General features: G+C 35.8%; 1 protein-coding gene across 8 annotated transcripts in view; it reads left to right on the forward strand.

Moving 5' to 3' along the window:
* Window positions 1-12,080, forward strand: part of RFX3 (regulatory factor X3) — a 294,873-nt gene extending 282,793 nt beyond the window's left edge. For 7 of the 8 annotated variants that reach the window (XM_089913244.1, XM_089913246.1, XM_022573601.3 and 4 more), the window contains 2 exons: window positions 1,427-1,469; window positions 5,423-12,080. In XM_089913244.1, the coding sequence (XP_089769370.1) occupies window positions 1,427-1,469; window positions 5,423-5,661 (282 nt within the window). In that variant the 3' untranslated portion in view covers window positions 5,662-12,080. The remainder of the gene's footprint in view (window positions 1-1,426; window positions 1,470-5,422) is intronic. The other variant, XM_089913248.1, reaches the window with a different exon arrangement.
* The last annotated feature ends 517 nt before the right edge of the window (window positions 12,081-12,597 follow it).

Consider the following 12,597-nt stretch of genomic DNA (forward strand, 5'->3'; position numbering starts at 1 on the left):
ACACATTGGTTCAGTAATACTGCCATGGCTTAAAGTGATGTGGAATGCCTCTTTTTAAACTGCCTCTGAACTGCTAAGAAATAATAAAGAGTAAAATGACACATTATTTTAAATATCCTGAATTGTGGCAGAGATGCATTTAAATTTGGTAAGTAATCAGAAATCATCTCAGGACCAAGTACAATGAATAAAATGTGGAGTGTTTGGAGTCACAGTTTGATGTAAAACAACAAGATGGGCTTTCTTGAATGATACATAAACTAACTCTTGAAATTGGTTGTCAAAGAGGAATTCCAGAATCTTGAACCTTGGAATAAATGTATACGCTCCCAAGGTAGCTACTATGAAGAACAGCTCATGTTTAGATAAAAAAAGAAATTATGTGTGTGTATGTTTGCAAAATAAGATCAGTTTTATTACTTTATAGACATATGTTGTAGATGAAAAAAATACTCCTATCATGGAACTCTTTATAAGCAAACTTCCGAATGTAAGTAGAATTTCTCTCTCACCCTTTCTGAGCTTTTTGAGAAACCCGAATTTCTAATAATGACTTATTCTGAATCTTCAGCTTTAAAAAAAAAGTAATGTTTACCATTTAAAAAGCAGGTGCTATGAGGTTTCACTTCACCTTTTTCCAATTAGCTTCGTTACCTCTGCTCTTCAATTTTTTATTTATGTTCACCCTGAGACTCTTAAAATATATTTTTTCACTGTAAAAATATTATCAAGCTTTTGAACTAAGGTAGCAAGTAAAGTCTAAGCTGAAGGTTATTAATTGTTCCATATTGTTTTAATACCTTTTTTGTTGCATTAATAATCAGATGCATTTCTTTTTTAATTTGGGACCCTGTTATCTTAGTAAATAAGAAGATCAATTACAAGAAGAGAAGTCTCAAAGATTTTGTAAACATAAATACTCTCAGTGTTGGGGCTCCTATTATGTTTTTCATTTCTACAAATAAAAACTCAAAAAAACAGAGTTCAACCAAGTGGCTGGACTATGTTTCTATAGTGTAGACTCCGGGTGGACTCACGGACAGTTAATGGGGGTGGAGCTGATGCTTTCTGCTTCGTCAGAGCTTTTCCAAATTTATTCTACCACATCCATCTTCATCCAGGTCAGCCAGGCCCCTATTGCTTCACTGCTGAGTTCAAATAATAAAAAGTAAAATGGAGCATGGAAGACAGAAAATTGTTATCCTTTTGCAAAGAGGCTAAGACAGCTAAATTGTGACACAGTGTAAACTGTTCAATTTTGACAGGTTTGATTGGAAAATTAGGTGACCTGTGTAGTTAGAGATCAAAATGGTCGCTAGTTTACAGTTTTAAAAAGTCGTAGTGTGGTATTTTTACTGCAGTCTCTGAGAATATTATTTTATTCTGCTTGGTAGTAACTGTTGCACAAATGACTGTTGTTTTGCAGTTTGGTGATTTAAATGCTGTGTCTCCTGGAAATCTGGATAAAGGTAAGAATTGAAAATAATGTACATTTTTAAGGACTTTTTTTGAGTAAGAAATTCTCATAGAGGAAAATGTATATGTGTATAGCACTTTTATTTTGTGGAAATGGCATACAATCCTTGATGAATATGACAGTTAAGTCTTTTGGAATCTTTTTTATTTCTCCATTTCTGTGCTTTATGTTACATATATTAAGTGCAAGAATTGAATTTAAATACAGTTTAAACTCTTCTTGATTTTTTTTGCCTGCAATTAAGTACAAGTAACCAGAAATTACTTCTGGCTTTCGCCAGAGTCCTGAAAAAAGTGATAAAATTGGGTCAAATATTTTTATTTAAGGCCCACCCGGCAAGAAAAAGATTCCTCAGCGTACTCAAGTCACCAATTCACACTTTTCAGTGGAGAAAGAACTCAGAGATAACAATGAAGTTTACTATAAAAGCAAGATCAGTATTGGGGTAGATGAAAAGGATAACATATATACTTCTTAAATTTTCATATCAGCATTGCCACTCTAATGTGACAACACAATATATAATTCTGAAGAAACTTACGACCTATAAAACCACAGAGTAAAAGGAACAGGGCTCGAAGGAAAATGAGGTTGGAATAGAGTGCACACAAAGAAAAACAATTCTGAAAAAAATACCAGCTCAGTTGTTGTTTTTTTTTTTAATGTAACATTTCTAATAAATAAGCACTGCAGAAAATATACACCTTTCTTCAAAAAACAAGAAAAGTGAAGATTTCTTGAGGTTTTAAGGAATTGAGTTTTGGAGTCAGGGACAAAGTGTCCATAGACTGGGGAGAACTACACCATTATCCCTTCCAGGACAGAGCCAGAGCCAGTGGGGAAACTGAGGCATGAGGAAGCATGTGGGGAATCCGCACACAAGGTGCCACACTTTCTCTGTAGCGTCCTGTACTAGGGTACTCCGTGTTCAGCTTCCGTGCCTCCTTGGTGATGGAAGACATTCACATGCCGGGGAAAGTCCTGTGTGAATCAACATCACTCCCACTTTAAACTCTTATCACTATTTATCAACTGTGTACGCGTTAATTCCTGTTTTAGCAACATGCATAATAGCAAAACAGGAAAAGTAGAGAATGATAGCCCCAAAACATCATTGTTGCAAATATATACTCTATAGGATTAACCAAAGAAACATCAGAGAGGCAAATCAATGATGAGGCCAGTTTGTAAATTCAGAGCAGGAAAAGTGGCTGTTGAAATGCAGGCCCAACATATAAGGCAACCCCGATGATGCACTGACACCAAAGCCTCATAATTCAAATTTGGGGATTTCATCCCAGGGTGTCCGGAGGTGTAGTAGGAATGTTGCTCCTGGGCCAAACACTGAATGGCAGCCAGTCTTCCTTGTCAAGCATTGAACCAAAGTCTTTGGTAAACGCCAGCAGCACCTAGTTTTAGTTTTTGTGTACCAAATTCCCATAACTTCAAGTAGGTTCCCAGGAAATGTCTTTTGAGTCTCTATAGGAGCATAAAATGTCTGTGGGAACTAGAGAAAGGGCTTGCTTTTGTGATTGCTTTGTAGCCTATCCAAAGGAACCCTGTCACTCACAAGTGGACCTGAAGCAGCGTGGCCTGGAGCACTGGAGTTTGTTCTGTTCATCTCCCCATTGCCTTTTCCGTCCACAGCAGGGTAGATGAAAGGACATCCCACTCTCTCTCCACTTGCCTGCCTGCTTGAAATGATTTTTGTTTTTCTTTTACTGCTGCCTCTTTTATTACTTTGACACTATTTCTCAGTCACAGAAAAGTTGGTGGAGAGGGAGCCAAGGAGCAGTGTGACTTGCCCTCACCTTCCTCGGGTGGCTCTGCTGGTCCCATTCACCTCTAGACTGGATGCTTCTTGAGAATTAACCAAACTAGCATATTCAGAACCTACGGTTTGAATGTGAAATCTTTAAGAAATTTTGGGGGGCTTTTTCCACAAAATGAGAATTTGATTTTTTTCTGGATAATAAAAGTAACATTAGTTATGTATAAAGATTTCAAATAATGCAGAGAATTAGAAATTACAGAAAGTAAAAACTTCATAGTCAAAAGCCAAAGAGACTACCACCATTAAGAATTTAGTGTGAGGATCCTTCCAGACCTTTTGTTTGTTCATATGAAAACAAATACAAAAAAAAAATGCAAAAGTGTCATACAAGCATATTTTGATTATATCCTCTTAATGAAGCAAATGTCTACCAAACATAGCCCTTTCCGGCAGCTCACCAGCCCTTCGAATGTGCTTGTTCGGACAAACTGTAATGCTATCCTCAAGTCCTTTACCAGAGGCGAACGGTAACCGGATAAAGCAGGTGGCCAAGACAGCTTACCTCGTCCCAGAGAACTTCTCTGTTTATCGTTCAGTGCATCACAGGCACCATTTCTAGTCAGTACATCTAATCTCAATCTTTTTAATCACACAACCTTCCCAGAAGACGTTGCTCCTGGCAGCTGCACAGCTGTACAGCCTGCACCTTACATGGAGGCCCTATTATTCCTCACCACTTGTCTCTGGAACCATCTTTGCACCAATTGATAATAAGAGAAGCAACGTCAGGGAGCCCATTTACGCCGAGAACTGTATTAGCAGAACTGCTGCAGGTGTGCCCCAAATGGTAAAACTAGACTCAACACCTCTTAGAGTCCAGCTGACATTGCAGTAACTTGTTACACACTCTTTGCATGTGACATGCCATAAAATATAATGGAATCTGATTCTGTTAATACAAAAGTCACCATAATAAGTCAAAAATATAAGAATAAGTATAGATATCTTTCATTTATAGATGAGGTTTTGGTGTAATTATGTGTGGAGGCTTTTTTGGTAAACAATAAAACATGTCGAGGATGAAGTAAAAAGACTTTTTTTTTTTTTTTTTTGCCTGTGCCACGTGGCTTGTGGGATCTTAGTTCCCCGACCAGGGATCGAAACCAGGCCCAACAGTGAAAGCACAGAGTCCTAACCACTGGACTGCCAGGGAATTCCCAGTGAAAAGATTTTTGAGGCAGAAATATATCCCTAGCTGTTTAAAAATTAGCGCTTATGAAGAGATATTCTCTCCACTCCTCTGAGGAGAATCTTACACAGTAGTAAAGCTGTGTGAGAGCATTTTCTCTCTATGCTGTGCTTTTGAATTTTAACAGTGCATGCTGGAAAAAATTAAATAGTATTCCATTATAATGATGTTTTAGTTAATATAAAATGTATTAAAATTTGGAAGTAACAGTGACTATTTATACACCTAATTTCCAGAAATGTATACTAGCTGTTAACAGAGAGTATCAGTGTTGCTAGGAATGGAAGTTCACTGTGCATTTTTAATCTGATACTACTGCCTCAGTCTTCATTTTGTAATAAAAGTTAAGGGTCTAATTAATATTGTGATCTACAACATTCATGTGCACAGAAAGTCTGTGAGCAGCCCCTGCTTATGCATGCTATAGTTATTTTGTGACTCAACGTAGGTCTCACCTACATTAACATCAGCACAGATAAAATTTATATCAGATGTAGATTTTCAGAGGAAAAACAAATTTTTTTCCTTCTTTCTTCCTTTTGTTTTCTTCATAGTTAGCATTTTTCAGCGCAATACATTCCCCAAAGCCAGCGTAGTGAACCCAAGTGACTACTTTATAATGACACAAATTATGCCACTAGTTAATGTAAAAACTTCAGGGAACTCCAGAGGTCTTCTTAAAAGACCTATTAAAGATATCAGTCGCAAACCCAAGAATAAATTACCTTTGCTGTGTTTAAAAGAATAGAGCACTGACACAGGAAAAATCTGTTGAAAGGAAAACCCACAAGCTTTGTCCCCCAAGAAGGGCTAAGGAGTTGCTTTCTCAAGGTACTATATTAAAGTGTTCCTAAAGCATTTGTTGATTGCTCTTTCCCAGTTTGTCTTCTGGTAATAGTCTTGGTATTATTTGTTTGTGCAGATGAAGGCAGTGAAGTGGAGAGTGAAATGGATGAGGAATTAGATGACTCTTCAGAACCTCAAGCCAAAAGAGAGAAAACCGAGCTGAACCAGGCATTTCCGGTAGGCTGTATGCAGCCTGTTCTCGAGAGTGGCGTGCAGCCAAGCCTCCTGAATCCAATTCACAGCGAGCACATCGTCACGAGTACTCAGACTATCAGACAGTGCAGCGCTACAGGAAATACCTACACTGCAGTCTAAAGAATATTAGAACGTATTTTTCCAGCTAACATTAACCCTGTTGATATTGGGCTTAAGTTGAAATTTTAATAAGCCTGAAGGTCAACGGTTGTCAAATTCTCTGTGCTGAACATTACCTTTTTGGAGTTGTGAAATGGAATGGGTGTATGTATTTTGCCAGGTCTTTTTTTTTTTTTTAATGTAAACAAATTATTTGCTTCTTAATAATGAGGTTTTTTTCCCTTAGTTTTGGGTGTCAAGAAGGATTTTTACAACACTTAATGTCAATGTTTTTGTTTTCTTATAATTAAAAAATAATTTACATTTTTTGTAGCTTAAAATATTTTATTGTTGATTGTTAGTCTTGGTGTATGATTTCATGTGTAAGTTTTTAATTAGATGCACTTCTGTGAAATATCAAAAGAAATGATTTTCTTTGATTTACACTGGAGGCATGCCCATTTGGCAGCAGATGCATCAAATTTGCTTTTGAAAGGTGCTTTTCATTGGACAGAACCATAAGACACTATTTTCATAACATTTTGGAGTATGGAGAGAGAATACAGAGCATTTTTATTATAGTGCTAGAGGGTTGGGAAGGTCATCTATTTTTCTCTGAAGAAAAGTTGAGCTGTGCATTTATCAGTTCAGAGTAAATGACAGAATTGCAAGAGATTATGCTAATATGTACATAATTTGTGTACATAATTATTAAACCATGTTAATGCAAGCTTCCGTTAAACATTGAATTTTAACTGTTATTTGCATACCAATTCCTCTGTTTAAAGACTACTGATTCTGTATTTGGGACCACTGCACAGATGCATTCTGCTGTTGAGTGGGGCTGTTATAGTTAGATACTGAAGCTGAAAAAAATGACTTGACTTTTTTTTTTTTTAAGTGTACATGCTACTTATGCTGAGCTGGACATACAGGAAACCATTCCATTTGAATGACTTTCTTTTATTCCAGGTCTTTTTCCTAATAGTAGTTCAATATGCTGCTATTATAAAAGAAAATTTATGGAATGCAAGGAATGTAGCAACCTGCATATCGTTATTTCCTTCAAAAATATTTCCTGGTTTCTAAAGTATGTGGATTTAAATTTTAAACAGAACCTGAAGGCAGTGTAACTGGCACACCGCACTGTTGCTTATCCCCAATTCTGTAGGATTTGGATAGGTGGCTGGATGGACCAGTGCCGTTGAAGAATGTACATCAGGGATCATCGTACCTCGGCTATTACATGGTGCCTTAAAACAGAACTGAAGCTAAGGTTTAGTAAGGCTTATTTTGTTCATGTGAATTCCTCTTCAATCCATTTGACAAGGTGTGCCTGTCATTTCCAGATTCCCGAAGTAAGGACAGGTAACATGTTCTTCAAAGGAAATTTAGGGCAAACAAAGCAAAATGAAAAGACAAAAATCACTTCCCCTCTTTGAGTGACCGTGAATTTATTTTTGTTCCTAGAGCTGAATATTACTTGATTACAAATCACATTGCTTAAGGATTAAGGATCAGATTGCTATTGTGAAATAGCAGGCTAGTTTTAATTACCAACTTTGTTACAGAAAATCATATATATTTTAGACCATTCTTATCTAGTTATAACTTAAGAAAATTAACACAATAAGCAGGTACTTATTGAAGTGCATCTTTTCAGTCTAAATGTTTCTCTGTGTGTCTCAGTGTCTGTGTGCCCACATGCACGCGCGAGTGTCCGTGGGCAGGAGTCAGCTACCAAGTCAGAAGGTGAGATCCCAGAGAGGATAACACCCATCCCTACTTTAATTTACGTGAAAAGCAAGGTTCTTTTAAGCTCTCAAATTATTAACCAACAACAACAAAAACAGGCACATCCATTTATTTAAATAGTTCTAAAAAAGCTAATTAGCAAAAATAAATAATACACAAATACATAGAGCCAAAAAAAGGGAAAGCACAAAATGATTTACAGATTGTTAATGAGGCCTATATTACACTCAAGACGTTTATCTTTCCAGTTTTATTAGGGTGGGGAGGGCAGGGGCGGGGGGTGGAAAGGAGAGGGTGAGCCAGTCTGTACAGTTGAAAATACCAAATGGCTTATTGGGTAACATGCAGTACATTTCAACTGTTGTTACTTGATTGCCTTAGACTACTCAAATAACTAAGATCAACAAAGCTTCTTAAGTAAACTTTAAATCATTCAGATATAATTTTTAAAATCGATTCAAATTTTGTATCATACAACTCACTCACATGTTTGAAAGTCTTCACTAGCATCCTAGCATCACCTTCATTTAAATGTCATTTAAATGATCATTCCCCTTTTTCCTCCCCTAAAGGCAATGAATTTGCACTATCACACACACAAACGCAAACACACACCTTAAAGCTGCAAAGACTGTGTACCTACTTCATCGTGCATTAGGAAAGGTTTACAGGTAAAATTAAAATCTAAAAAGGAAAAAAATTCTTCATTTTGATGCTCCTTTCTGAATTTTTTCACTTCCCCATTCACAACCCCCAGAACTTTATTATATCTGTGTTGGACCAAATGTATTTACTGGTTTCATCTTGTTTATTGAATGATTTTAAATGTATTTATTATCATTGTTTAATTTAATGTTGGATATATTTGTCTCATTAGAGGAATCTGATAATGGCAAATTTAGATTGATGAAAGTTAGGGATTGGGCACCCTACAGGATTCAACATTTCTTCCAATTGTTCATGGTTTGTTCTAAATTAGGACAGATTAGAGGAATTAAATATTATTAACTTGTCTCACTAAAAATATTCTAATGTCTTTCATGAGCACAGTTAGGAACATTAATTCTTTGTGACTAGGGTAGGTAGTTCTGATCAATAGACAAAATAACATCTATGATCTCTGCTATTTCCAGTTATCTGTAATCCACAGTAAGACGCACACACACACACACACACACATATATACAAGATCTCACACACACACACACACATCTTAAGCAATTTCAAATTTAAATTGTGAAGTATATTAGAAAATAAAAACATCATAATTTATACAATTGAGCAACTTGGAGCAAACATGTATTGAACATTTTATTTTCATTTTTTCTGTTCACTGAAACTGACTTTTCTAAATAATATTATGACACTAACATTCTCAGAGTAGATTTATTGACAAGTGGCAAGTACACATTTTAAGGACTTCTTAATATTTCTTGACACTGTAATTAAACACTAGTCATGAAAAATATCTATGTAGACCTAGTGCTATGCTTTCAGTGAGGAAAAATGTGAGGAAGGCATGTTGGCTACTTTTAAGTTTCAAGAAAGATATTTCTGTGTAATAGGATTGAGTATCATGGGTATAGTTTGATCTTCACATACACTTTGAGAATCATACCCAAAAGATTGGCATTCACAAAGCCAGTGAACAATGGGGTGAAATGGCTGAACCATCTCCTTGGAACACAGGGCCCAACTTTAAATTTTTTCTTTGGATATCAAGTGGCTGGTCACTTTTTCAGGATTCTCATCCAAACTACGCTTGGACTGACTGTATAAGTCTTACTGCCTTTACAGAAATCTGCTTTCCTTTTTGTGCTTTTTCTCGTACTGTATAGCACGGTTCATGCACCTCTCTTTAGGTGGTGTACTTGAAAAACAAAAGTAAATTTTAGAAAATGATTTTTAACACTGCATACCTAAAATTAGTAGTGTGCAACATTGACTGCCTTTGATTTGTAGTAGACGAGTGAAAAGGAACACGTTCTTGTAGAATGCTGTTAAAGTCATTCAGGACTGAATACGGTTTCATTACCGTAACCATCAACCTTTTTACGTGAACGCACTCTCTAGAAGTGCTAAACGTGATGCCTTTTCAAATTTGAAAAATTCTTCAGATGATATATTTGAAACATCTAAAATAATGCTGTGCTTGAAATATTAGTGTAAAAGAAAAAAATGTGGGTCACTGTGATGTTGGTCCTCCCTGTGTGGACACAAGTAGAAAGTAAAAAACTGGCAAGTCACCTTTGTGTGCAATTTGAGGCAGTGGTTATATACAACAAATTGACCTTTGTTATAACCTCCCCTCCCCCAAATTCTTGGTGAGAAAAGAGCAATCATCAAAAAATTGAAGTTAGAACTTGTGATTTGTATGAATCACACCAGAACATGGGGGAGAGGGGTTGACATGCAGTGCTATTGAAAATTAGGCTTGTCACTAGATCAGATCAACCTCCATGTGTATGGTTAGAACAAATCAATTAATGGAATCCTAGTATTTCTGCAACTTCGGTGATTTTTTAAAAACTGGAATAGAAGCATTAATTCAGTGCTTAGTTCTAGTATTAGAAAACCCCTTTGATGTAATGCCTTGTATTAACCCTTTGAGCATTGTAAGATATACAATGGGGGACAAAAGCCTTTCAGATCATTTATTTAGACTTAGACCGGTAAAATATACTCTATATCCAAATGTCTAATTATGCTGTTTTTTAAAGGGGGGGGTAGGAAGAGAAAGTGTTTCCACGCTGAACACTTGCATTTTATATACAACTCTTAATTTTCTTCAAGAGGGCTTGATATATTTATTCCCAAATATTCACTGCCATCTAAGTAAGTGTACTGTTTACAGAAAAAAAATCAACTTTTCTAGCATCACATCATGACTCTAGAAAAGGAGGACAAATACATGGGCCTGTAGACCTATGTTGTAACTGATCTCTGCACATTGAAAGTACCTAGATTGCCTTTAAAAGGTATGATAAAGAAAGGGTTACATTTCTTTCTTTTTTTTTTTTTTTTCTCCCCAAACAGAACAAAAGATCTCGTTTATTTAGCTTTAGAAAGTACAATTGTAAGTGAAGCCTTAGGAAGAAACGAGTTCAAGTGGATAAAGAAAAACTGAACTATGGGGCAGGTAAGCTATTTGGAGTTAGATCTCTCATAAAATATTGTTTGGGAATTTCATATAGGGCATAATTTTATCTATGCTCCAAAACTTTAATACTTTGTCAAAAAATTATATATAGATAGAATGGAGAGCAAAGCACTTGATTTTAAGCTCATCTGTCAGGAGATGCTATGACTACTGCTTCTGATATCTGTAAATGCCAGTCTGCTTACACAATTGCTGACTTTGCTCAAGGGCCTTTCTGCGTGCACTGGGCCCCCTTTGTCCCCTGTGAGAGGGAACATGAGAGCAGTGTCGTCTGCAGATGTGCTTGCGCTGCCCTAGCCGGGCGCTCATAAAGAGTGTAACCTATTCCGATGTCTGGTGAAAGGACATCCATAGCATAGTGCAAGTTTGCCGTAAACATTGCTTTTTTAGGCAGTTTAGGAAGTCAGACCATGCAAATTACTCATGTGTTAACATGCAATACTCAAAGGGTTTTAATTTAACTCTCTTCTTTTGAATTCTTCATGATGATTTACTGTAAATGCTTCTCAGTTTGCATGCCTTGATCATTGCTGCTAGTGATTTTATGTGCCAGTAGACCTGAGTTTAGTTTACCAATTTTACTTAAATAGTAAAAGCCACTTACAAAGTGACTGCCTAGGATTTTTTTTTCCTTTGGTTTGAAGTAATTGGTAATATATCCTATTTTCAAAAATGTATTTTGTCTCTTATTTGGTTCTGGTATTTGATCCTTCCCTACCCCTACCCCACCACCACCTCTTTCCTTTGTTTTTTTAAATAAATTATGATGTTGGGATTGGAAGCCCTGAGTAATGAAATCTTTGGTAAGAATTGTTTAGCTCAATAATGAGGACAACAAATCTTTATTAGAGGAATTATGATTCTGGGGAGGAAAGAAAAAGTGAAAACTCCCATTGACAGTTGACTACCAAGTAAATTTTTCCTTCAATGAATTAATACTTTTGAACAAATAATTGCCTTGTTTTAACCTGCTAAACATGATTTTAAATGACCCAATAAAGGAGGTATTGAATTTTATTCGTTTAAAAAGCATCTTTTGTACCAAAGCAAATTTTTTTCTATACTCATCTCCATCATCAATTGGGACCTATGGTGGTGACCAGTGCATTGGTTACAGAAACTATAAGTGAGTGCCTTGAGAAAACTTGGAAATTTGTGCCTGGGGTGTTAAACTTTTAATTAGGTTAATTGTAGTGCTTACCAATCAGTAATTCTACTATCACTCAGGGCTTTCGTACCTTCTAGGTAAAACTTCTTTCATTGTGTTTTTTTAAAATACTGTATTTTTTTTTAAGTGCCATCATTTAAATTTCACTTAGTAAGTGGCAGATTACATTATTCAGTCCCACAAGCACAGAAACATAGTAACACTAGGAGATATTTGAACATTTATTTTACAATCGACTGAATATATTATGTAAATGAGGTAAGCAACTTTTGTAGAGATTGTATGTGTGAGATAATGTAATGTTCTTTTCCAGTTTTTGGACTACAGTTGAATAAACTTTTTAATTATTTAAAAACATCTTTACCGAATAACATGTGATGGTTTTTTGTATAATGTATTTGGTTTTGTAAATACGTATTTCCTGATGTGATTTTTGTGAGAAATGCTAAATCTTTTAGTATATCATGTCCTCTCAAAATTGGCAGGAGCTAAATAATAGTTTGTGGGCGATTTGTATTGTGTACTGTACAATAACTGGGGAACTTTTATAATTATAAAAATATATATTAACTTTTAGTGTGTTGTTTAAACAAATGACTGGAACATACTAAAGATATTAGTAGGATTTTTCTGAATATTTCAGACTTGAACTCAGGCTAGCTTTCTTGTGTTTTTCAAAACAAAATGGTGTCTTGTCTTTTAAAATCAATAAATTTGTTTCCTTGTTACAAATACATTCGAAATGGCTTGATTCCCACCCACCCCACCCCACCCCGCAAATCATTGCCAGTATGCTGATATTACACTGTCTCATCTAGAGGGTAGTCTCTGTGTCATTCACTAGCTTAGAAACAAAATTAAGTTGTTTTCCTTT

Source organism: Delphinapterus leucas, chromosome 6, assembly GCF_059928025.1.
Source record: "Delphinapterus leucas isolate spDelLeu-1000000601 "Yukka" chromosome 6, BTC_Dleu_Yukka2, whole genome shotgun sequence".
NCBI classification, from domain to species: Eukaryota; Metazoa; Chordata; class Mammalia; order Artiodactyla; family Monodontidae; genus Delphinapterus; species Delphinapterus leucas.